This window comes from Arctopsyche grandis, chromosome 3 (assembly GCF_051622035.1).
Source record: "Arctopsyche grandis isolate Sample6627 chromosome 3, ASM5162203v2, whole genome shotgun sequence".
NCBI classification, from domain to species: Eukaryota; Metazoa; Arthropoda; class Insecta; order Trichoptera; family Hydropsychidae; genus Arctopsyche; species Arctopsyche grandis.
The window spans coordinates 37,022,910-37,050,818 of NC_135357.1; the positions used below are offsets into that span (position 1 = coordinate 37,022,910).

The following is a 27,909-nucleotide window of genomic DNA, read 5'->3' on the forward strand; positions in this document are numbered from 1 at the left end:
TTGAAAGATGTTTATTGGCATAGTGTTCTGGCCAAACTATATCTTGTATATTTGTTGGAATTATTAAATTGATAACTGTGATAGTCTTGCTGTAGTGAGAGAGATAAAAAAGTCGAAAATGAGAATAACTTGCAAAAAATGAACCGATGGAACTTCTGTAATGTTGGGAAAAATAAATAGTGTTGCTGCTCATGTAAGAGAAGAAATTGAACATTTGAGTAAACAGCACTATTTTACTCATAGAAAAGATCTATCTATACATTGTAAGAATAGATAATGCATGGAAACAGGTGCCTGGTTAATGATATTGAAAAAATTAATATAATTTTTTTCTAAATTCAAGTATAATTAAAAAAAATGCCTATGGCACTAATTATGATATTTTTATCATAATTAATTACATAATTTTTGTCTGAATTAAGGATTCAATTTAAAATATAATTATCCAAAGTAACTTTTAAAAATATTTGCCTACGGCGCTCATCATGTAATTGATAAGTAATTATTTTTTGATAGATTATTGCGCTGAGCAAGTAGAAGAATACTCGTATAATGACTCAATTGATGAATACTGCTTGAAATATCTTAAAGGTCTACAATATTGAGTCGCCTGTATGATTCTTTATAATCATATATGTACATATTTGGGGAATTAGCAGCGTTAAACAAAAATTTGCAAAAGACAAATTTAACATTTGTAAGCACGCCAATCTGCAAGGTCTAAAATAAATAAAATAAGAGAGTAGTTTTTATGACATGTTCCAAGTGTTGAGGTTCAAAATATTTTAAATATTAATAATAATATACAGAAATAATTTGGAAATTCTTAGATTTATTCAACTGCTTTGTGATTATTTGGATACAAGATTTCCAGACGAAGATATAGACGACGAACATAATAAAAACAACTTAAGATAATAAAAAACGTTAATGTGTAAAATATCAACATTTAATAAGAAATGATTGCATCATTATTTCTTATTAAAAATCAGGGGTGCTGAGCCTTTTTGGGAAAAAGCCCGGCTCGGAATTTCAAAATGAATGGTGGATTGGATGAAAAAAAATCTTATTGGAATCCAGTTTGAACAAATTTGAACGCATCTCCAGTCCACTACCAATATTCCATATATGTATATTGTTTCTCACTAATACTATTTGCTTAATATAATGTTACTTTCAAATAATTTTATATTTTGATTGATTTTGAGAAGGAAAACGTAATTTTTTTTCAAAAAAAACAAAACCGGGTCTAATGTACATACATATCATAAATATGTATGTTTGTACTTTTATGTAATATTGATGGAACATGTGCGTAGATTTTATTTTGTTTGCGCTTGTTTTGAAGAACTAAAAAATGATGTAAAAATTCTTCACGATTAAGCATGATCGATATATGTTATGTATGTATCGTTTTAGTAAATTTAATTTTGGAAAACGTCTATTCCCATATGTACGTACGATCAAAAATTGATATAAATTTCTTCTTCTTCTTCTTAATGCCTTGTCCGGATCCGGACGTTGGCGACCACCTCGTCGATTATTTGAAGATATCCGCATTGGTCTTCAGCGGTTCGAAACATTTCTTCGGCGCTCATATCGGTCCACATGCTCATGTTTCGAAGCCAAGATAACTTTTTCCTGCCAATCCATTTTTTTCCTTCTATTTTCTCCACGGTTATCAAACGGAGAAATTCGTATTTTGGACCGCCTATCATGTGTCCGAGGTACTCCATCTTTCTCCGCTTGATGACAGAACAAGTTCCCTGCCTCTCACCATCATGCCGAGGACAACTTTGTTTGATATATTTTTGGTCCACGGAATCTTCCGCATACGCCTGTATACCCACAGCTCAAAAGCTTCGATGCGACTGATCATCTTGGTCTTCAGAGTCCACGTCGCACATCCCTGTAGTAATACTGTCCAGACGTAGCTCTTCGCGATTCTGATGAAGATTGAGATGCTTGTTTGTAAGCGCCGCTTCATTATTTTGATAAATGCTGTTTTATCCATCACGATGCGGATTCTTAGATCTTATCTGGGTCCATCTCTTCATTCAGCCAGGTACCCAGGTATTTGAATCTTTTCACTCTTTCTAACACCTCTCCATCCAACGTTAGATCACCGGTGTCTGTTTGCATTCTATCTACTATCATAATTTTTGTCTTCTTTAGATTTATGCGCAGACCTCTTCGATTGCTTTCTTGATGTACATGGTCATGTAATTTTCAGCAACTAGTGCCGTGTCATCAGCATATCTTATATTGATGATCGTCTCGCCGCCCACCTTAATACTCTCCGCTTCTTGGAGAGCATCGTGGAAGATGGATTCGGTGTAGGTGTTAAAAAGAGTAGGTATAAATTTGATCAAATTTCAATTTTTAAATAATGATTTCTTTGCTTGAAAATCGATAATTTCCAATCTTTAATCTTCGTTAACAATAAATGAATTTTAGAAAATAAATCCGACCACTCGGACAAATCGTCACTTATCCTGATAAAGTGATAAAAGAAAATTTGTCCGGAAACTTGAATGTTCGGAGTGTGCATGTGCAACATTTAAACTGTGCCTTTTATCCAATAAGGTGTTGGTTTTTATTATGCTAAATTGACGGAATCCCAAACGACATTTGGGATTCACTTAAAACTTCTCTTGGGATTTGGGCTTTATTACCTGGAACCCTAAAAGCCATATCTTCTACCGAAATCGTGAAGGGCACATTTTTTAAATATTTTTTCTCGTATAAAATTTCATAAGTTAGTCAAAAGAGCTGAATGCCTGATGAAAAATGCTCGCGGGCCGTAGGTTGGGGACCCCTATTGTAATGTCATGCGAACAAAATAATGGAACAATATATTGATTTTAAGATTTTATTAAATGAAAGTATGATATAACTGACTGTATAGAAACATTGAATGATATATTATATGTATGTATGTATGTAGTTATGTATGTATGTATGTAGTTATTTTCATATGTAGTTGAAGAAAAAGCATCAAGTGCCGATTGTGAACGTGAATTTAGTTTGATGATTGAATGAAAAATACTAAATTTTGTAATGTATGTATATATGCATGTATGTATCTACATTTTAATTTTTAAAATCTTAATTCTATAACACGTATTCTTATATGTAAGACATATTGAAGATTGTATAGGAGTAAAAATCTGCACTTTTTTTTTTATTTGGTCTGCTCAGCCTTTTTACAAGGTTTTATTAGTTTCATTTAGTACGTTGGCAAGACATTCCTTCCTTATTTATTATTATTCTTACCCAAGACAATCAGTAGCAGCGATAGAACAGGCAACGTCCACAGAGCCATGACTATTTGTCGCTTGGAGATGAAGTTGAAAGAACTGAACCGTTTCGCATTCACCACTTACATATATGTATGTACATATGTATATGCATATACTATATTACAAATATTATCTTATATGTATATGCATATAAGATAATATTTGACCCCGAAACAGTGGAATCCCAAATAAAATTGGATGGAAAAGTTAATTTATTGTCTGCCACCCTCTCGCTTTTTCAGATTTTAATTGTTTAAACGCCTATAACTTTATCTCTTTCACACTATATCTTATATAATTGCGGGTCTCGCTCGGAGATGTTAAGATGGCAATCTTGAAACTGAAGGGGTCTGTTGGGCCTGACGGTGTGCCCCCTGACGTATTAAAGGCATGCTGTAATTCGCTCTTAGAACATCTTCACTTTATTTTTAACCTTATTATAGGTTCTGGTAATTATCCTGTAAAGTGCAAATTATCTAGAGTTATTCCTATTCACAAAAGTGGCTCTGAAAATGAGGTTGAAAATTATAGACCTATTGCTATCATCTCGGCTATTCCCAAAGTTTTTGATAACATCCTTCACCGTTTGATTTTTATGCAGTTCAAAAGATTGTTGTGTGATGAGCAACATGAAATTTCAGCATGTCGTTCCACTACCACCAATCTTGCCTGCTTTTCAAATTATACCATGTCTAAAATTGACGGTGGGAAGCAAGTTGATGTAGCCTACTTCGACTTTCGTAAAGCCCTTGATCTTGTCAATAATGACTCTCTTCTGATCAGTTTAGCTGAACTGGGCTTGTCTCCACGTCTTCTTAATCTCTTTGCTTTTTATCCTAGTGATAGGAAGCAATTTGTTAGATATGGTATTTTTGAATCTCCTTCATTTTTTACATACCTCCTTTACGTTTCACATGGCTTTCTTGTCAGTGGTCATTTTTATCTCTTATCCGATCATTTTCATACTTTGCCATTTTGCTCATTTTGGTCATCAATACACGTTAATGTATCGTCTGCCATTACGTTGGAGATAAAATATCGTATACAACGCGTTTTAAACACGCGGAAAGTAAATCTTCCTGACGTTTAATAAGCGTTCGTCCCGTATCTTCAACCTGTTCGCCTTGATATGGCGATATAAGATTTTAATTGTTTAAACGCCTATAATTCACTCTATATTTTATGAAATTTGCTCTATAGGTTCTCATTATCTCTCTTATATATTTAGGTCACTCATATTGTTCTGAACGTTGATAGTGATATATGCGATCGTCAGAAGATGCTGGCCGTACATTCGATTTTTATGACTACCTACGCTGCTAACGGTACTTTTACAATAGTTTGACAGTTCCATTGCGGTGTGTTGTGTTTGTGATTTTCGCCATTAAATCTAAAACTGACCGTTCCACAAGGATTTCTAACTATTTTTAAACCGCCTTGTTACACGATCTGGTGCAACTCAGGGGTCCACTTTAGGCCCCTTACTATTTGCAATAGTTATTAATAACCTCCCTAGAGTATTGCGCAATGCTTCATGTCTCTTATTTGCAGACGACCTTAAATTATTATTTGCTGTTAAGGATGAGAGGCAAGCCTCTCTTCTTCAAGCGGATATTAACGATGTGTTAGAGTTCCAGTTTAGGGCTTGAACTGAATACTAGTAAATGTGCCATTATGAGTTATGGACGTGCGCATTCGCTCTATTGTCACGGATATTCCATTGGATCCGTGTTGTTGAAGCGTGTGGAATCTATGGTCGACTTGGGTATCACTTTTAATCCTCAATTCACCTTTCACAACCACATCAAGACAGTCGCTGACGTTTCCTTTCGTCGACTTGGATTCGTCTTGAGATATGCTCGGTTATTCTTCAACCCCTTGTCTTCTCGCTTGTTTTTCAACTCGCTTGTTAGAAGTAAGCTAGAGTATAATGCGATTGTGTGGAATCTGCATGAAGTCAATTACTCTCTTATGATCGAAAAAGTGCAAATAGCATTTCTTCGTTTTCTATATAAGAAAGAGTATGGGTTACTACCTTATCTCTACCCTTATCTCTACCCTACTACCCTTATCTCTACCCTACTCCTTTCCTTTTGGACATGCTTGGGTATAATTCCCTTGAACTTTGGAGAAACTTCTTATTAATTCGTTTCGTTCTCCAGCTACTGCGTGGTACTACGTCATGCCCGTTGTTGCTGGAAAAATTGGGACTTTATGTCCCTAAAAACTATGTGCGTGGCAGACATCATCATTTGATGGTTGTACCTCCTGCTCGCACAGTTCTTTTTAAAATGGCTCCTGTTCCAAGAGCTATTCGACTTCTCAATGAAATCGTTGCTGCCGTGCCTGAATGCGATATTTTCCACTTAAGTGAGCGTAGATTATCGGATATTATTTTAACATATTTTTCTGGTAAACTACGATTCTCTTAATTTGAATGTGATGTATGTATGTATGTGTGGAATCTTAATCTACTCTCTTCCATTTGAGCCTCGCAGGGATGTTTTGTATTTGTAGCTTGTTCTTATTTATTGGAACAGGCTGCAGGTGCAAGATATTCCCTTATTTGTATTTTTACTTTTATTAATTATTACTTTAAAGTTTTTTATGATTGTGTTAAATGCTGTTATTTTTTACTTTTTTTGTTCCTTAATTTTTTAACTTTGCTTTTTGTTAATTAATAAATCTATTAATTTTTTTATTATTTTTTGTTTTCTCCCTCTCTTATTTTGATATTTTATTATTTAGGCCACTGTGGCGCATTAGGTTCTTCCTGTAATGCCACAATGATTAAAAACGTTAAATAAATAAATAAATAATTTGCATTATAGCCTTTCATTATCTCTCTTATATATTTTTACTTCACTCATAGGTTATATATTTAATGTTAAAATGTTTACATTATAATGGTGATTCGATATGCTTGTTATGGCCAAATATCCCAGGTCAATTGTCAGTGTGACGTTTGGTTGGTGACTCACATATCACTGTATGAATCGGTCGATCTTTTTGTTGTTGTTTTCAACTCGTTGACATGGGATCTTTTTGGTTGAAGTATGCACATTAACCGGGTGCATCGAAACGCCTACAACGTATTTTTGCTCATATGACCATTACTCATCGCAAAAAATTCATCGCAACTCGCGCATCTCATAGCTGCAGCAGGCGAGAATACAATCGATTTAAGTGCGTTTAAAAAATGCGTTTTTTTACGCTATCATACATATTTATTTATAGTTTTGGACCATTGTGGCATTACAGGAAGAACCTAATGCGTCACAATGGCCTACATATACATAGGTTTATACGCCTTTATATCAGTTCATACCTAAATATATTACTTAAAGCGACCCAAGGCTTTAGGTAATATATTTAATTAGATTAACTTAAAGCGGGATCATAATTTTGATTGAAATCTTAATCATCATTACAAGATATTCCACTAAGACTGTTATTTAGGGCGGGATTGTAATTGAAATCTGAAACATTGATACATATATTGTTTAAATTTTCTTTTTATTATTTTATTTTATATTTATTTTTTTATATTTTAGTACATTTTATTATGAAATTAATTATATGTAATTTATAATTAAAATTATCGAGGTTTATTTCTGTAGCTTTTTCAATCGAATAATTTACGGTTCGCATATTTAATCTGTCATTTATCGATATTTTTTTATTAAATTGGTCAAAAAAAAATTATGAAAAAAGACGTTAGTAAAGAGTGTATAGGAATTGGGTCGACAGGTTGTTCTGCTGTCGTCAAGAGCTCCAGCGCTAACTACACCCCTGATATACCATCTTGTAACACCTTTTTCAATAGTTTTGAAGACTATACCTCCGCCACTGTCACCACTGCATACTGTCGTACCTGCACAACAAAATCAGTCATATCAACATCCAGAAACACATTGACTTCATATTACTTCATAGTGCCAACATCCAAAATTAAAAAAAAAATGGCCTAGATTTCAGATTGACCTTTGATATGTCGGGACTACGATAAGCACTTGCCTTTATCCAAAAAGCCGGCGCAGAACTTGTCTGAAGTTATATACTTTCTGAACTCCTCCGGTATCCCATCTACACACTGGTCGTATTCCACCACTGGTATTTCTGCTACCTTCAATATGAGCGATGTAGAAGTAACATTTCCTGCTTGGGTTATACCCCAACCGACCACCTGATAAATAGAGTAAAAAAAGTGAAACTAGTAATAGTATTTTCTATTTCATTGTATTTAAATGAAACCTTCAATTTAACCCTTTACACTTTTGCTCAAAACTAACTAATGAATCGTTGATGACGTCACGAGGATGTAAAGTTTGAGAAATTTTCTAAATATTGGTTGGGAGTTCTGTATTCAGGAGAATTTTTTTCTATTTGTCTTTTATATAGCCTGCAAAGTTTTTATTTGAATATTTATTTATTTATACGAATTCCAATAATAACTAAAAAAATAATATTACGGAATATCTCCTAGAATACAGAAAGGCACACGAAGATGTTAATAAATATTAAAACCCAGCCAATTATGAACGTATTAGTATTTAAATGTTTATAATATAAAAAAAATATATTATGTATTTTAAGGTATTTGCATCATTTAAATATGAAAAGCTTATAAAATAATTCGGATGTGACCAACCTACGACTCTATATATGTACATATGTATTTGAGGAATGTAAGAAGTATAAAAAATAAAATTTGATAATGAAACATATGTACATACACGTTCACACATACCGGCTATGAGAGCATTTTCGATACAAATTGAGTGCAAATGTAGACAAAAGCTCTACTGCCGTTTGTTTGATTTGGTTTAAATTTTTTATTTATGTTATTCTACATATGTAGATATATACCAGGAAGGCCTGACAGGTAGACCATAATGCACCTTCCTCGACAATTACTTACAAACATTGCAGCATTTTTATTACATAAATAGTCAGCAGTATGGCTCAGTGGTAGCATTTACATATGCTTAGCACCAAGTGATTATTGGGTTCAAGCCCGCTATACTGCTGTTCAGGCTTGGGTGTTTATGTCTGTAGACCCACATCTCAAAAGCTTTGATGCGGCTGATTATCCTGGTCTTCAGAGTCCACGTCTCACATCCGTGTAGTAATACTGTCCAGACATAGCTCTTTGCGAATCTCAAACGCGTACGAAGATTGAGATGCTTGTTTGTAAGCGCCGTCTTCATTTTGATAAATGCTGTTCTAGCCATCTCGATGTGGATTCTTGGATCTTCATCTGGGTCCATCTCTTCATTCAGCCAGGTACCCAGGTATTTGAATCTTTTCACTCTTTCTAACACCTCTCCATTCAACGTTAGATCACCGGTGTCTGTTTGCTATCATAAATTTTGTCTTCTTAATCTTGGACTTTGGACTTAATCTGGAGCGTTCGAAACCATAGATATGAGAAGATTGATAGATAAATTAAGTAAGTTAGGATTGGGTGGGAAAGTATTGAGTTGGTTTGAATGTTATCTGAATAATAGAAGACAGAATGTAAAAATGAATGAAAGAGTTTCTAATAGTTTGATTGTTCCATTTGGAGTACCACAGGGTTCTAAATTAGGACCTCTGTTGTTTTTTCTATGTATTAATGATTTGGTGAAAGTATTTGATATATGTAAAGTTCATATTTTTGCGGATGATACGTTAGTTTATATTGTAGGTGATGATGTGCAAGTTATGAGTGATATTTTATCTAGGGAATTACAGTATTTAAGTGATTGGTTATGTGAGAATAAACTGAAAGTGAACTTAAGTAAGACTAAGATGATGTGGATGAATAATAAAAGAGTTGTGAGTGATGTGATTATGGATGGGAGAGTGGTAGAAGTAGTAGATAATATTAAGTATTTAGGCATTTATTTGGATTGTAAATTAAGTTTTAAGGTGCACGCAGATTATATTATTAAAAAAATGGCAAAAAAAGTTGGTGTACTTTGTAGGTTAAGAAATTTATTAAGTATAAAAAGTAAAATATTGATATATAATTGTATTGTACGGCCTCATACTGTATACTGTGCTACAGTGCTCATTCTATTTAGTGGTTTGTGTATTGATAAACTGCAGAAAGTGCAGAATAGAGCAATGCGTGCAATTTTGAATATGAGGAAACGTAAGAATGTAAGAAGTATGTTAGATGAATTGAAATGGTTGGACATTAGAAATAGTCTTAAAGTAAGCACTTTAAAGTTTATATATAAGCTAGATAAGAATCTATTACCCAAATATTTTAATAATCATATAGTTAGGAATAGAGATATACATAATTATAAAACGAGAAATAGGAATAAATTAATTATAGGTAGAGTTAAGAAAGCTAAAACTGCAGGAGGTGTTTTTCACAGCGGTGTTCAAATGCATAATGCCCTTCCTGAAGGCATTAGAAGTTCAAATAACATTTATGCTTTCTTGAAGGGTGTTAATGGATACCTTTGTGAAAGATTATTAATAATTTTTTGTTATTATTTTGTTATTTTGTGTTATATGTATTAGCAGTTTGCTATATAAATAAATAATATTTATGCGCAGACCTCTTCGATTGCTTTCTTGATGTACACGGTCTAGAGATCTTTGTAAACTTAAATTATATAAACATTAAATACAGAAGACTTGTGACATTTTTTTCAATTTTAAGGAACCGTTTCAACAATGATCAGATGAAATTGGCAAACTCTGATAAGAAACGATCGACTTGGGCTCACAAATATCCAAGTCTAACCCACAGTATTAGCACGGCATCGAACCCAATAATCTCTTGGCTCTAAACATAAACCCAACCACCGAGCCGCATTTCTGGCCTCACACACATATGTACATACATACACACATATGTAAGTACATTTGCACAAATGTATGTACATAAATCCGGTTTTACTTACTTTTCCAAGGTTTTTGGGTCTGAGTTGCAACTCGTTGAAGTTATGATCAAATATGTCAATGCAAATGGCGTGTACGAAATTGTTCAAGTTGAATGGAGTCTTTAGAATCAACACGGCTAGATCTTCTTGCAGGCTGTACTTATGACCACCGTATCTGGTCGGGACGCGAATCTTTTCAATCTAAAACCATCAAACGAAGACTGAAATTGCGAATGTTCTGACTTTTGAAACACACTATTCCGAATACCAAAGTAATTCACGTCAGATTTCTGCACACTACTCTCATCGTTCACATCTTCCCAGTTCCTATAATATTTTCCTGCCGCCACTGCATAATTCTGTTCACTCTGGATCCTTCCAGCGATCTCGAAACAATGAGCAGCTTTATTTGAATTAAAATAGTAATCATAATTGTTTGGAATTTTCATTGATTATTTAGTGAATGGACTCCCTACCGCTTATTACGATTTTCGTGCTGATTATTGTTCCACCGCAAATTTGAGAGAAAGCATCATTCTTGTCAAGGGTGTAGTAGATACCCACGTGCCAAGGAGACCCACCCGGGGCTTCCATCTGTGTGCCTATAATATTTCCAATACCTTCTACTACCTGTCCGCAATCTGTCGAAGATACGTCTGTCAAACACTTTCAAATGTATGTTAAGAAAAAGTGCAGGGAATTAAGTAAGACCTGGTATGCACTTTGGCGTCGTCTTGTCCCATTCGCCATTAGTACAAGTTAAAATTTTTAAATGTCGTTCAAACGTAGGCTTGTGGTATTCCTTGCACGATGTGGTGACAGTCGTGCCATCTGGTAGTGGTTTGTCGCATTCGAGAATTTCACCTTTGTACAAGCATTTGAAGTCGACTGTAAAAGACTGGAGCGGTTTACACAATTCTGTAAAAAAAAAAGAGATTTAATTCAGTAGCAGTAGACAAATCGGCAGTTAGCAAGATTTGGAAACGCACTTATCCTGGAGTTTAAGTCGTTTCATAATGTTTTCAATGCCGAACGATGAAAAAAAATTTTACATGATGTTTTTTATATGCAAACTGGTGCCATAAATACGTCGAGATAGATTAAAAATCAAACTGACAAACTGGAGTTTAAATAAATAATCATTCGACCAAAATTGGTCATTTCAACGATTTTGACAAACTTTGATTTGCTGGTAGTGATATTATTTTTATTATTTTCTACAAATACCTTAATGATACAGAATATTTTTTCTAACATACGCTGTTTCCAAATTCCAATAATTTGCTGTTTTCGATCAACGCCAATGCAAAACATCCTGATTGTGCATCTGTTTAGTGGTTATGCTGTAAGCAGAAGCTTTAATATTTTTACAAGCCTCTTCTAAGCTTGCCTTCGCTCGTTCGTCTGACAACATTTGGATTTTTATAAGCCTATTCTATGATTTACTTCGCAAAAAATTGAGCTAAAATTCCTACAGTCTTTATTTTTATTTATTTATTTTATTTATTTATATATATTTTAGCTATCAAGCTAATTTAAAAAAAATACATCTTAATTATTATACTTAACTCTAAAATTTATAATTAACTTATATGTACTGTCCCTCACAGAGGTGTCTCTTCGCACCTCGCAGGAATGCATCCATGTTTTTAGCAGACCTGACGCACTCAGGGAGGGCATTATACATGAGCACACCCCTGTGAAAAACACCCCCAGCCGTCTTATTCTTTCTTACTCTACTTACAACTAGTTTGTCCTTATTTCTAGTATAAAAACTATGTTTATCTCTATTCCTTATTATATAATCATCAAAATACTTAGGTAATAACTTATGATCTAACTTATAAACAAAAGACAATAAATAAATCGAAAGTGTTACTTGAGGTATATATATATATATATATATATATATATATATATATATATATATATATATACATTATATGCATAAATATCAGAGCTGGTACTAGAGGTAAAAGGTAAAAGTGTTACTTGAGGTATATATATATATATATATATATATATATATATATATATATATATATATATATATATATATACACATTATATGCATAAATATCAGAGCTGGTACTAGAGGTAAAAGGTAAAAGTGTTACTTGAGGTAAAAGGAAAAATTTGCGCCCCTATGTTAGTAATTTTTTTATTTTCCAAAAGTATTTCTTATTGAGAAATAAAATATTATCCTTATTCAATATGTTCAACTAAAAATAATCATGCGCCAATTTTTTTCGAATGTTTGAGAAAGGCTGATGTAGAATATGAGCTAAATGGGCTATGGTCGAAGAAGAGTATTTTCAAAAGTTTTCATATGTATATGTATTATATGTATTTATAATAGATTGACATCTTTGTGTGTGATGAGTGAGGGTTTCTCAAATTAATTATTACTGATTAATTTGATACATTCGCTAAGTTCAAGTTTTCTCATCAGGGGGCATGCACGACTGAATGATTTTTATTTTATTTCATTTATTTATTTATTTATTTTTAAATTTACGTTACGGAAAAGGGTACGGAAATATTGTTTTTTTTTTTGTTAGTGGTAATTTAACTTCAGTAAAAAGACTCACTCAAACACTGGACCTCGTCACTCCACGTACCATTATCGGTACAATATATAATGTTGGGACCTCGAAAGCCGAAACCAGCATCGCAGGAGTAAATCAGAAGTACGAATCGATCCACGAGGACGCCAGGAAACATTTGTCTTTGACCACCTGAATAATTGCCATATTTCGGAAATGGCGGCAGTGTGCACTGTTTATTCAAATAACTCCTTAAAATGAATAGTTAAATGAAAATTAGTTTATATTTTAAAACCAGGTAATGGTTTTATATTTAATTATACCAAAAAATATTACGAATAAAAGTATAACTTTTACTTGAAGAATGAAAACTTAAGCTATTAGGATTAATTTTCCACATTTTAAAGACGAAGGTAAATAAAGCAAGTAGAGTACTACATACATATATTCATAGCTACCAATATAAATTGCAATATAATTTATTCTATGTGTATTTTTATATATTTTATTGCACTTTATGTATATTTAGAAAGTCGATAACCGATCGGTGTAGCTAAAATTGGTTTTGTATCCCTTTATAATACATACAGCAGAGATTTCTCTGACATACAGTATGTATGTTATTTCCTAATTTTATGAATTAAATTATATAAAAGTATACTGATATTTCCATATGATTTGAGAATAGTTGTAACATAAAAATTGGATGATTTTAGTTCATCAACCAATGGATAATCAGCATTAATCGCCTAATTGGTGATCGGAACTTAATGGCCTATGACCGAGCAGCGCACAACGGTCAATAAGATTATCAGCCAATAAGCGATCGCCGCTAATTGACCAATGAGCGCTCACTGCGTTAAGTATTTAAGATCTTAATGTAAGTTAACCACCCCACAAACATATAATAACAGTATGTATATAACGCTAACCAAATTTACTTGTAAGAACTTCCCACAGTAAACGCAATAACTCTTTAAGTTTTTCAGCCACCACTACTTAGCAAGCAAATGCCAGCCACGCACAAGTTAATCAACGCGAGCTTGATATTTTTTAACTCGACTGATAGATAGGGGTCTCCCGAAACTATCGTTCAATCATTACCCACCAACATCTAATCCGTTTGGTTTTTATGATTTTTTTAAATTAAAATTTTAACTTACTCTGTCAATGAAGTTGGGCGGGCTTCGGTTGTGGAAATTTCAGGTTCAACAAAATCTGGCAATCAAAATTATTATTGTTACACATAAATTTTATTATAAATTTTAACAATTCATTATAATAAATAGTTTAAATTTACATTTTTTTAAATTTCTTCCTTTAATAGTAAATAATTTAAAAACGAAATTTTCGTTACAAACAATAAAAAGCTATGGAAATATTTTTAAAACATTAAGTTGCCCATTGAGAGAAAGATTTTTCTTCAGAAAATATGCAGAAGATATGTCTCTAGCAATTTGTTTATCGTAGATGTTTTCCCACCAGCTCCTTGATTTGGTTAGACCATTTCTTGGAAGATCGTCCTATCGCTCGCTTTCCCTCCAGCGTTTCAGTGACAACCAGCCTCTCCAGACTCTCCTCAGTCTTCTTGGTTATATGGTCAAAGTTTGAAAGACTCTCCTACACATGTATTGTGGAGAGACTCTCCGAGACTGCCAGCTCTTTGAGGATGGAAATGTTTGTGCGTCTTGTGGTCCATGGTATGCGCAGAATCCGTCTCCAGCGGTGACACGACAACTCGTTCACAGATTTTCCGTAAACCGATAATGCGCTCCAGGCATTACGTATACGGCCAACTCTTTCTCACCCCGTCTGTTCACCATGATCTCGTTTACTCTGCCATTACGTATGCAGCCATCTCTTTCACAGACCATTTTTTCACCGATAACAGACGGTCTGTGAAAGAGATGACTGCATACGCAATGGCATAGTAAACGAGATCATGGTGAGCAGACGGGGTGAGAAAGAGATGGCCGTATACGAAATGCCTGGAGCACATCATCGGTTTACGGAAAGTCTGTGAACGAGTTGTCAGGTAACCGTCTCCAGCACCACATTTCTAGCAAAGTTAATTAACAAGCAACTTGTCTGATAACAAATATCTCAAATATCAGTGGGCAACTCAGATATGTTTCAAAAATCAATGAATTAAGTCTAAACTAAAATTACAAAATTTTTGCTTAGGCAAATTAGTTTTAACCGACTAGTTTTATTAGATCGCTGAAATTCAACAATTGAATTCGTATGTAAATCTAAAAATAATGTGTGGATTTGATTATTACGATTTAGATTGGCTGGGCCTGAATCTGAACTACCGCCAGGTCCAGGATGATTACATAAAGGTGGTGCAAATCCTGTATCACAGTGACAGTGGCCTAAAAAAATTAACGATTAATATATATTTTAAACTAAACAGAGGAAACTTTACAAATTTGAATCAAATTTACTATCTTATTATATGTAATATGTGCTATACCTAATGAATTGCAAACGCCGTGACCACTACAATTCGAGGGACAAATCCCATTTTCATGAGACCTCGATATTTCTAGTCTTAATGAATCTAGCGTTACGCATTTCTGATTGACGCACATCTAGAAGAAAAAATATGTGTACATATATATATATATATACATTTTTTTTTACAAAGAATTAATATGCTTGAAATATCCGATACTTTTCCATCGCCACATTTTGCTCCGTTAGGAACCAAGCCAGGATCAACTTGGTCTAATCCCAAATCCACAATTACAGTTCGACAAGGTATAATCGAACCCTCTTTATTGATAAATGAGTGTGACAAAATCGCAACACTCTCCATTCCAAATTCCAAACGTTCGTTCAAATGACTGCAGTGAAGGATGCCGCAAAAAATGTTTTCATCTTCACATTTTGAGAAAATTTTCGTAACGAGATTATATCCGCAATTTCCGTTTCTAAAATTTACATGAAACAGTTAGTGTTGTGTCGTTGATGGTTTTGGTTTTGAAAAGGAGTTGCAAAAAATGTAAAACTGCGTCAATATTAGGACACAAGGCATGCACGGAGACACGAGGCATGCAGGCACAAGGGGTTCACCAACAAACATACTGTTACGTACGCCGTGGATTGAGCGAATTGTACTTAGACCAACGGATATCTGTTATCGGATTAACTAAATGCATGCACTTACTTCCAAAGATTATATCTGGACTCTAAGTGCATTTAGGCTAAACAATGACCGATATTAGTTATTTCTCAGAATCGGTACGGGGAGACCCAATATCGGGGAAATACATATCCGAATACGTGACTATACAACAGGTAAACAGATTAGGCGTCCTGAGAGATCTACCCTTTATAAGGCGGTACGTAGGCGATATCATGTCATTCTGGATGGAGCAGTGACAGTGCGTGTAACTCCTGAATCATCAATAAATGCTGTGAAACGACTGTTGGCCTTTTACTTGGATCCTCCACCCACCCCTACGCAACAATACATATGTATGTTCATATGGAACGATATGACGGATGCCTTATATCAAGCCTCATATCATTCTTTCTTTTTTTTCTGTTCACCGGTCTGGTTGTTCAGACACAAAGCGCACATGGAAATACAAGACGAGCACGGTGACACAAGTTTTATATTTTTTGTTTATATGTATGTATGTATGTAATATATTTAATATACGTGACATATTATTATTATTCGTAGATTTTTAATCTATTGACACACCTTTAAAATATTAAAAAAAAAACAATTTTCACTATATATTTTTTTATAGTAAATGTTTATCTCGTAAAATAAGTATTTTACTATGTAAAACACTTTCGTATGTGTTTTGTATAACTATATATACAAAATCGATGACGAAATAACCGAAAATTTTGGAAAAACGAGTCTTGAGATAGTGCAAGTTGGTGGAACGAGGTAGACTCTATCCTATTGGTTTAGTCATTGGAATTATTTCTCTACGAAATATAATATGTAAAAAAATCCTTTACCCTTTATTAATTAATAACACTTTGAGTGAACTAAAAATATATATGAGAGATAATGAGAACATATAAAGCAAATTTTATAAAATATAGAGTGAAAAAAGAAAAAGTTATAGGCGCTTAAACAATTGAAATCTGACATGGCGAAAAGTGAGAAGACTTAAAAATGCTGGATAAACGTCAGGCAGATTTTCGTGGGAGTATTTTCAAACGTGTCTAATGGTGCGTACACACCAGGCCTAAATAAAAATAATCTATATTATCATTTCGACGAGAGAACCAATTGAAGAACAAAAAAAAAAATAGCCTTGTAAAAAAAAGTTTTTTAAAAACAAACCTCTTTTTTAGTTTTGTATATAATATTAAGATATATAAATTATTATTTTGAATAAAAATACCAATAATTTTATTTTACTACCGCCATCTATGTATAAAACTAAAGACTACATAAACGTCACACAGATTTCAAATTTGCAAACTTAAAACGCGTCTTAAACGATATTTTATCTCTATCGTAATGGTGGAGGATCCATTTACTTATATTGATGACCAAAATGAGCAATATGGCAAAGTATGAAAACGATCGGAGAAGAGGCAATTTTTTTCCTGAATTGTAATCGTAAGTGAATCGTAAAGGAGGTTTGTAATAAAAAACCGTTTGATCTACCGCCTATACAACGGATTATCGATGAACGAACGATTACCCATACTATTACATGATAAACTCTCATATGTGAACAGTAGCGGTGATATGTGAAGTCGAGGACTACCTGTATATGATTGTTGATGATCTAATTTTAGCTCAAACTGGAAAATTTATTTAAATTGTGTATGTTCTTTTTTAACTTTCAATATTTAATATTAATTTTAATATAATGATTATAATTTTATTTTGGGATTTGAATTTATTTTTAATATAATAATAATAGTTTTAATTTTGATATTGTAAAGTTATGAAGACAGACGCCCGTAGACCGATGACGTCATGGTGACGCCGACCAATGGTGGAGTCGGGCGTTGCGGCCAATGGCTGCGCCAGACTCCTTGACCATTGACTGTACGTGTATGCACTGAGCGCTCTATGATATAAGTATGGTACGCTCTCGAACGGTGGCATTCGGATCCTGGCCTCCACCTGACGAGCAGCTAATAAAGACTTGGAACCTGCTTGCGTGTTTTCTTGTACCTCGACCTGACTACACTTACCTCTGAATACTCTTCAATATTTAATTTCAATTTTTTAATTTAATTTTCATTTCGATATTTTGTACGCTACTGGTTTTAAAAGTTGACTTGTGGTGCCGTTCGTTGGCCTGGCGCGTACCCACCATAATACGATTTTTTTTTTCACCATCGTAATGGCGGATGACATTGATGACCAAAATGAGCAATTATGGCAAAGTATGAAAAAGATCGGAGAAGAGGCAAAATTTTTCCTTAATAGTAATCGTAAGTGAAAGTTAAAAGGTATGTAAAAAAAGACATGGTTAGAAAATACATCGCAAAAATGCACCAATGATAAAAATACCTAGTTCCACTTTTGTTCATGAGGTAGCACTTATCATCGCCATCTTTTCCAGTTGGACCCCAAAGCAATTTGCATTGATCAGTTCTAGTCCTGCAAGTACCTTGGTAGCAAAATGCCTAAAAAAGTTTTCACTTCAATAAATAGTGTTTTTTATCGTTGCAGAGATTGTGAAATTTTTATCGAGTCTTACACTTCCGCCTTCACATGTTGAAGTATCCATTTTGAATACGTCATCAGGGCAATATTCAGACTGACCAGAACAAAACTCTGGAAGATCGCACTCGTAATCCGCACTCCTGCATATGGTTCCGGCTTTTGACAGTTGACAAGTCTTCGGAAAAGATGCTCAAAATGATATTATATTATATATAATATATACACCATAAGCATATACATATGTACAATGTAAATGATTACCGTCACATTACAGCATTTGCCTGTAGCACATGTTGCGTTCGCATACAGCATACAAGTTGTGGGATTACAACAATTATTTCCATCGCAAGATTTTGATGAACCACAGTCGCATTCTTCTCCAGGTTCTACAAAGCCGTTGCCACATGTTGGAAACTCGAATAGTGTTTTTGGTTTATTTCTGGAACGTCATCAAATTATTTCGGAAAGTTACAGTAAGTGTCACGTTACTCTCTGGATTTGGTGGTTTAAGCGGTAAGTTTTTAACCTGAGGCAATAATCCATTCCGTGTTCAAACGCCATCGCTAAAGATGATGAGCTACAAGAGGACCAATGAGTATAAATTTGAGATATTGGATTCATTATGCACTGTTTGTCAGGACAATCGCAATATTCTGTGTCGTGTTCCATTCCTATTCAATATAAAATTTTAGATGAAAAACATTGAAATTGAAACAAAGTAAAGTAAAAAAAAATCAAATGCATTTTCACCAAAAGTATGCCCTAATTCATGGACCATAGTAGTAGCCACAAGTCCTACCACTGCTGAATGATCTAATATAATTCCACCTGAAAATTCGTATGTGCACATTGGTCCTTTCAACCCTTTCCCTACAATTTCGCCATCAAATTTTACTCGACTGAAATTTAAATAACAATTTTTAATCAAATAACTATTTAAAAGTAATCTGAAATATTCAACTTTATCATCGAACCGAGCTAGCATGAGACTCATGTAAAATGTACATGCTATCGAATTCATCCCCCACTTGACCCGCGATGGCCAATTACGTTTCGTTTCAGTTTCGCATTGCATTTTGGTCAGCAAATACATATAACATTGTTTATGCGTGTAGCGATTGGTAGAATTTGGTTTTTATTTTTTTTCGGCTTTGAGTTTGTGTTTCGTATTTTGAAATATTTACATTAATAACATTTTAATATGAAAAATTGTATTCTCCCATTTTTTATCGATTTGCCAACCTTAGTTTAAAAACCCTGCATACGTAAAATTTTGGATAGCTTAAAGGCTTAAAGCTATTTTAATACAAAAAATTTTGGCTGCCCGGTTTAGAAACCCTGCTTAAGAATAAAATTTTAGTTAAGAAACATTTCATGGACCCCAGTGAGAAAATCATAAACATTATCAAATCAATTTATTCGCATTTTATGAAATTATTATGTATAGATATATGGTAATAATGATTTCACTGTTTGGCACGAAAAATGGTTCAGAGACGAGATATGACTTTTCTTATAGATCTGTGCCCAGTAAACACGAATCTGGCAATAAAAATGTTGATTGGCTCGAGATTCGGAGATATATGTGTTTTTGAATCGCGCGATTTTTCTATATCTTGGTGTTGTTCGGTCGACGTCTCAAAATCTGTCAATTTCCTGTTCAAAATGAATATTGGAATCTATAGTTGGGTATTTTATCTTTTATTTGTAGTACTTTTAAGCCTTTAAATATCTCTAAGTAGTCGTCCAGTTTAAAACAAAAGTCAAAAGTACATATTTTTACTTGGGATTTTTTCCCACTGTTAATACTATTTTATATTGAGTATTTTCTATTGAAAGACATTTATTGGGATAGCGTTCTGGCTACACTATTTTTTTTTTCATTTAAAAGGGTTAATTGGAAGTGTGCTGAATTTTAAATCGGTAAAATTTCGAGCTCAAAACTCGTACTATTATTTACTCGTATTTATACGAATCTGAATTGAATTAATGGGGATAATATATTAAATTGTCTTTATATGAAAATTAAATAAAATTCCATTTAGAAAAATCATATTTCGACTATTATTGTGGATTAAAAACAAAATAGTCAAAATATCCCTACATATTCTAATAGAACACTCAATATAAAATCCCAAATGAAAATACGTTGGGGTGCTGTATTATATACATATAATAGTTACATAAGAGCTAATAAAAAAATAAAAAGAAATTATTTCACGTCCTTTTAATGTTACAACACATTGCACGAATGCGACAGCATGCTAGGTTCTCATAAATGTCACGCTATATCGGATCGACGCTATGGTATGTTAGTCTTACGTCAGAAGCTGTGCGTTATCATTCGGGTGATCAATAGCAAGGTTCTGTCTTCTATAATGCAAGAAGTTATTCAAACGATTATCTACATTTGGCGATAATTCTATTTCATCATGTTCTGTCCACACAACTACACCCACAAGTGCAATGAATATATTGAGTGGAGCATATAGCTAAAAAAAGCATTTATTTGAATGACAATGTGGATATGTAACATATGTATGTATGTATCTAATATATAATTTCGAAAGAGACTTTGTATGTATGTAAGTATTGTTGGTTGGGAACTTCGGAAACAAAACAAAGTTTCTATGGCGACAATTCGATTGGTTGAATATTATATTTTTTTCGATTCAAGTAAATTTAATAAAAAAAAACAAATGAATATTTACTATTAGATTCGCCATGTTTAAGCTTTTTTTATTACAAATACTGAGCGAAGCCTGGTAAAACAACTAGTAATATACATATATAAGAACGTACGCGCTGTATGTATGTATTCGGGTATGTGGCGGACGCGTCGATCAGTATGGAGAAGAAAAAAAAACAAATTTTAGAATGCCAGGAGTACATACATATGTTGTGCCTAAATATATATATACATATATATATATATATATATATATATATATATATATATATATATATATATATATATATATATATATATATATATATATATATATATATATATATATATATATATGTAAAATGTAATATAATATAATAAATACACGCAGGGCACACAATCAATTAAAGTGGTCCACTTGGACTATAACGTTTGAACAATTAAAGAAACGACGATACATTCTGACAAATATTTAGGTGCATTTTAAGCATCCATTTTAACATTAAAGGTGAGGAGACGAGGGGTAACAAGTTAGCGGGGGAAGTGGGGGGGGTGTAGTGCATCTGAAATGTGCTCCTGATACTGAGCAACTGACTTGGTGCTCAGTATCAGGAGATCATTCACAAAGAGATTTTTTGTAGGAAAATCGGCTGACAGATCTTAAGCAAGCTGTCAGTCGTATTGGTTTCTCGTAGATCAGGATTTTATTTGTCAACATACATACATATGTATGTACATATTATCAGTGCTGTCACCCCAATTTCGGAACTCTGGAACAATTCTGGAACTGTTTCTGACAGCACTGAATTATACATATGCACTTTGGTCAATAGACAAGAAAGTTTTGAAATTAAGTCAAGAGATTTGTCTGTCGTCAGGTCTGCTAACGATGAATGTCGTAGCCAGAGACCGTGCGAAAGATATGTCTGCCGACAAATCCCACCTTAAACTCACCGAATAAGCAATATTGGCCATTTCCTTGCAACGTTGATACACCCGAGTGAGATTTCCCAAAGCTTTATATTCTGTATTATCAACTACCATTACTAATTCGAGATAGCGCGATTTTTCATTCGCATTGTACGGCCCCCTTATTGAAGATCCAGCACTCAATGGAGCTCTTTTATGCTGAAAATAAAATGTTGTATTATGTATGTTTAAGGTAAAAAAATGCATTTTACAATTTGGATGCTTTGTAATCTGAAACATCATGACTGACTCGAGGAATACTCTTAAATTCGTTTTCTGGATTTGAGCTTTCTGATTCATTATGGCGTCCTACATATCCGCATTTATGATTTGTGACTAAATCGTCATGTCTATATAGAAAGTGAGCATCATCCAAATTGTTTTCTGAAACACAAGAACAATCATTTACAGTTTTTTCATTATTACTGAAAAAGGACTAGATTTGTTTCAAACTTTTATTTATAACTAAAAATTGCGTGCACTTATGCGCAAAATTATTTTAAACTATGTGTTGTGCGTAAGGTGATTTCGGAAAGGAATTGATACAGGAATTAAAATAAAGTTATATGTAATATATAAATATAATGTGTGTGTGTGTGTGTATGCCTTCGTGGATGTTTATGTGTGTACGTTCCCGCGCAGTGCATATAACGTTGACGTCACCCGGTCCATGTCAGGTGCCCAATATCAGGAGCACATCTCAGACGCTCTACACCCCCCACTTCCCCGCTAAACCGTAGTCCACGTGGATCACTGCACGCTGATTGATTGTGCGCCCTACGTGTATTTATTATATTATATTATATATATTTAGGCACAACATATGTATGTACATATACTCCTGGCATTCTAAATTTTGTTCTTCTACATACTGATCGATGCGTCCGCCACATACCCGAATTCATACATACATCGCGTACGTTTTTATATATATGTATATTACTAGTTGTTTTACCCGGCTTCGCTCAGTATTTTTAATATAAACTGCTTAAACATGGCGAATTTAATAGTAAATATTCATTTGTTTTTTTTTATTAAATTTATTTGAATCGAAAAAAAATAAAGTAAATATATCGAATCGAAACCATATCGAATCGTCGTCATAGAAAGTTTGATTTGTTTTCGATATTACTAACCAACCTTACATACTTACATAGTTACAAAGTCTGTTTCGAAATTATATATTAGAATTTTTAGATTATAAAGGTTGAACTTCAAAAGAAGTTAAAAAAAATTTTTTTTCAAAAAATTCAATAATAACAGTGTACTGTAGATATACATATTTACTGACCAAATAAATAGACATTTTCTTTATACCTTTTCCGGGTTGAAGGAAATGCATAGTCTTTCCATCGTACACTACACCACTCAATCCTCTACAAGTCGATAGAGCAACCCAAGAGTCTTTTATTCCTCGTATTTTACCAACATATTGGCACAAATCTATATCCTATATACATAAAATATTTTCCATTAAAATAAATACAATTTATTTATAGCCAAAATATAAAACAACTTTACCAGTTCGGTCGAATTTTGAACAATATGTTTTCCATGAAGTTGATGACGTACAAAAAAATTAGACGGTATCAATTCCCTATTTAGGTGAAGATCAAGTAAATACTTTTCACCGTTGATGTCATAACTGATTGTGAGTGTATGAGCATGGAGACCTTCCTAAAATTATCAAAATATTTTTTTATTTTTCACTTCATTAAGTGAAACTTACTCATGCAAAAGTCACATATTTAATACAAGCATACAATAATAATTATAATAATAAGTTTTTATTCCAGGCGATAGGGAGAATAGTGCAATCCCTAACGCCCATATAAATAATATACAGATAAGAACATTATTGAAAAATAATAGTAATAAATGATAATAATAATAAATAATAATAATAAGAACAAACAATCAATTCAAAGTCCATTTAAGGCGGTCGGTGGAGTAGCTCCATCAATCGAACATTTAGTGAAGAAAGCAAATGAGAAGATGCAGCAGCAAGATGACAATTAGAAGACAAAAATATACGAAGACGTAGAGAGGCCGCTCTCATCCTGAGAATGGCCTCAAATTGAGGCACATGCCCTTCCACAAACATTTGTGTACGAGAGTACGGTAGCAGTTATTATATTGTACCCTTATCTTCATCATCGTTTCCCGCTTGTATCTGGTCTATAATTCTCCAATATAAAGGCTAGCACAAAATGACATAAATAATTGTCTCTTAACCTCCATACTGCAGTGGTAAAACCGTCTTGCCAGCATATTAGCCCTTACACAAATAGTTATTTTTTGTCTTTCGATGTCACGGTCATCAGAGAGATTCTCCATATATGTACATATGTATACATATATAGGTATATTATTTTTTTTATTTATTTTATTAATAGTTTTGGACCATTGTGGCATTACAGGAAGAACCTAATGCGCCACAGTGGCCTACATTTAACAAAGATAATACAAGTAAAAAAAACAGAAAAATTAGAAAACAGAATAAAAAAATAATAAAAAGTAACAAAAGGAAAATAATAATACAAATAAAATAGTACATAAAATGTACAAAGGAGAAAGAAAAAGTAAAATAAATCAACAAAATATGAATAAAAAATAAAAACACAGCGAGGCCCAAATGGAAGAGAGTAGATTAAGATTCCACTCATTCATCACATTCAAATTAAGAAAGTAATGATGAGCGCAGGTTACCAGATAAATATGTTACAATAACATCCGATAATCTACGCTCCCCAAGGTGGAAAATATCACATTCAGGGACGGCAGCAACGATTTCATTGAGAAGTCGAATAGCTCTTGGAATAGGAGCCATTCGAAAAAGAACTGTGCGAGCAGCAGTTACAACCATCAAATGATGATGTCTACCACGCACATAATTATTAGGGACATAAAGTCCCAACTGTTCCAGCAACAATGGGCATGACGTATTACCACGCAATAGCTGGAGAACGAAACGAATTAACGAGAAGTTCCTCCGAAGTTCAAGGGAAAGCCCAAGTACCCAAGCATGCCCAAAAGGAAAGGAGTAGGATAGAGATATGGGTAGTACCCATACTCTTTCTTATAAAGAAAACGAAGAAATGCTTTTTGCACTTTTTCGATAATAAGAGAGTAGTTTGCTTCATGCGGATTCCACACAATCGCATTATACTCTAGCTTACTTTTAACAAGCGAGTTGAAAAGCAAGCGAGAAGACAAGGGGTTGGAGAATAATCTAGCATATCTCAAGACAAATCCATGTCGACGAAAGGAAACGTCAGCGACTGTCTTGATGTGGTTGTGAAAGGTGAATTGAGGATCAAAAGTGATACCCAAGTCGACCATAGATTCCACACGCTTCAACAATACGGATCCAATGGAATATCCGTGACAATAGAGCAAATTCGAACGTCCATAACTCATAATGGCACATTTAATAGTATTCAGTTCAAGCCCTAAACTGGAACTGAACTCTAAAACATCGTTAATATCAGCATGAAGGAGAGAGGCTTGCCTCTCATCCTTAACAGAAAAGAATAGTTTAACGTCGTCTGCAAACAAGAGACATGAAGCATTGCGTAGTACTTTAGGGAGGTTATTAATGACTATTGTAAATAGTAAAGGGCCTAAGGTGGACCCCTGAGTTACACCAGATCGCGTAAAAAATGAAGGAGATTCATAAATACCATATCTAGATTCATAAATAGCATATCTATATATGTTAGGTTTGTGAGACAATTCACAAGCAGAGAGGAGGACGAAATCGGGATACAATATTTCGAAGCACATACATAAATACAATTCATTGTATATGGCTATTGGGATAGAAGCCATCCGCCAAAGTACCGTGCGGTAAGCGGAAAAGCCACATAATTACATACGACTTCTACCACGCACATACATATGTATTACACGTAATTATTTGAAATAACAAGATATGATTCTAAAATCCATTTGAAAGGTGGTAAAAATGAATTGATCAATATTTTACGTTAAGCGTGGACAAACCTCTGCTGGTATCCAGAGTGATACATTTTTTTCTAATCGTCCCAGTACGGGTCATCAATCAGCGCCTAGAAAATTCGGGTCATATTAATTACCTGTTGCAAAGTTGTCGAAATTTGTCTCTTTTCTTTTCCGTGAAATATTTTTGGATGTACTATTGTGTGTCTTCTAAAATCTGCAGAGGGCTGTCCTGCAATTTCAAGGACTGCAACGAAACAAAACAAAGACCTTAATTGATTATTTATAAAATAAATCAAGTATTTGATTAAAAACAAAACTGTAATAATTAAATGTCCAAATAAAAAAAAAATCACTGTGTATATGTACATAATTGGAACTGTCATAGATATACTATGGACGTAACTAGCAGGGTGGACTTGTAGTTAGACATTTGATAACCATTGACTAGTAGTTGGACATTTTCTCACCTGAGACCAAAATCAGCAAAATTCGAGGAACAGATTTTGTCCATAGCATCATGACTATTGCCGAAGCCGAAGATGGACTGATTTCTTTTTGATTTAATGTCTCACTGTCCGTATGTTATTTAAGACGTACGTATTCAATAACATTTGATAACCATTGACCCCTTAATAAATACTCGTAAACCCAGATATCTTTATGTATTTTTATAATTTTGTTCAATAATTTTATAATTTTACATGTGTTTAATATTGTAGAGATCGAAAAGGAAATAAGCAGTTCACCTTGCGAAAACAATGGGGGAAAGAAGGGCTCGAATGGTATCCGAGAGAATTTAAAAGGTTGCAAGGCCACAAGGGGGATGGTTGGATGAAATTAGAGAAATGTGTTGGATGACATGGACGAGAGTTGCTCAAAACAGCCTTCATATAGCTATGGATGGTAATCGATTATTATGTATTATCTAATATGTATATAATTTCGAAAGAGACTTTGTATATATGTATGTTTGTTTGTTTGTTTGGTTCGTAGAATCCGTGACGATCAATTTAATAAAAAAAAAACGAATGAATATTCAAATAAATTTCAATAAATTAAAACTATTCAAATAAATTTAATCAAATGTTTACTATATTAGATTAGCCATGTTTAAGCGGTTTATAATACAAATATCGATCCGGGTAAAACCACTAGTACTACGTATAAAGATTTAAAAAGATATTTGCTTATTTGTCTGGGATAAAATCAATTACGCTGTCCTTTTAATTCAAAATATATATAGGTATGTACGTACATAGTTACATACATATATGTACTTAATATATAAAAGATTTAATTTTTTTTTAAGATATTATAGTATTATTTTTCCAAATTTTAAATTTAAAGTGACACCTATGAAACACTGCAAGAACTAAATTATTACAAGTGAGAGAAAATTAGTAATGATTTTTATTTGACTTACTTTTATTTGGCTAGTGACATCTATTGAAAATAATAAAAACAGTAATGTAAATTGCGATTATGGACAGGGACCCGAACCGTTATTTTTTTCGTTCCAGTTCGGTTAAAAAATATATATCGGTTCAGTTCCGGTTTTCGTTTTTCGGTTCTCTTGTATTTGAATATTAGCAAGTTAATGTAAATACACCCACACCGTATATACCTCTGTTTATACGGCTTTTCGTTATACCTCAAACTTAAAATAAATCTGTGAATAGAATCTGTTTGTACGGTAATTTTAAGGAACACTTAAGAAATAAAAAGAAAAAAAGTCGTAATTAAGAAGGTTGTCAATTCCATAAATACCGTGTTATTTAGTTACGCGTGTCTCGTAAAGGTGAAGGTAAAAAATTTTCAATTTTCAACACTTTTCAAGTCGTAATTTAACATCCAAAGAAAGCCGAAGACTCCAATTTTTTTTCAAGCACGTGCAAAATTCTTTGTGGAAATTCGA

At 33.4% G+C, this 27,909-nt stretch overlaps 2 protein-coding genes across 4 annotated transcripts in view; both read right to left on the minus strand.

Annotated features, from left to right (window-relative positions):
• LOC143910034 (ovochymase-2-like) overlaps positions 1-3,414 on the minus strand; it is a 30,452-nt gene extending 27,038 nt beyond the window's left edge. For all 3 annotated transcript variants that reach the window (XM_077428375.1, XM_077428373.1, XM_077428376.1), the window contains exon 1: positions 3,277-3,414. In XM_077428375.1, the coding sequence (XP_077284501.1) occupies positions 3,277-3,325 (49 nt within the window). In that variant the 5' untranslated portion in view covers positions 3,326-3,414. The remainder of the gene's footprint in view (positions 1-3,276) is intronic.
• Positions 3,415-6,924: 3,510 nt separating this feature from the next.
• Positions 6,925-26,565, minus strand: LOC143923091 (zinc metalloproteinase-disintegrin-like MTP8). The gene is made up of 23 exons (XM_077446598.1): positions 26,462-26,565; positions 26,129-26,238; positions 23,553-23,708; positions 23,349-23,481; positions 22,282-22,415; positions 22,017-22,190; positions 20,717-20,886; positions 19,145-19,293; positions 18,921-19,065; positions 18,656-18,833; positions 18,429-18,569; positions 18,239-18,354; positions 15,410-15,668; positions 15,209-15,326; positions 15,015-15,107; positions 13,896-13,950; positions 12,778-12,983; positions 10,898-11,104; positions 10,663-10,827; positions 10,468-10,589; positions 10,208-10,387; positions 7,320-7,488; positions 6,925-7,176 (listed from the first exon to the last, which is right to left on the minus strand). The coding sequence occupies exons 1-23, from the start codon at positions 26,511-26,513 to the stop codon at positions 6,968-6,970; spliced, it is 3,441 nt and encodes a 1,146-aa protein (XP_077302724.1). The 5' UTR covers positions 26,514-26,565; the 3' UTR covers positions 6,925-6,967.
• Between the last annotated feature and the right edge of the window lie 1,344 nt (positions 26,566-27,909).

What these genes read in the sequence shown, in the direction of transcription:
- LOC143923091 (XM_077446598.1), bottom strand. Translation starts at nt 26,513, where the DNA reads ATGATGCTATGGACAAAATCTGTTCCTCGAATTTTGCTGATTTTGGTC. An exon ending in GCAAATGCTGTAATGTGACG is followed by an intron (nt 18,570 to 18,655) that starts GTAATCATTTAC and finishes TCTTTTCCGAAG; the next exon opens with ACTTGTCAACTGTCAAAAGC. An exon ending in GACGCCAAAGTGCATACCAG is followed by an intron (nt 10,828 to 10,897) that starts GTCTTACTTAAT and finishes TATCTTCGACAG; the next exon opens with ATTGCGGACAGGTAGTAGAA.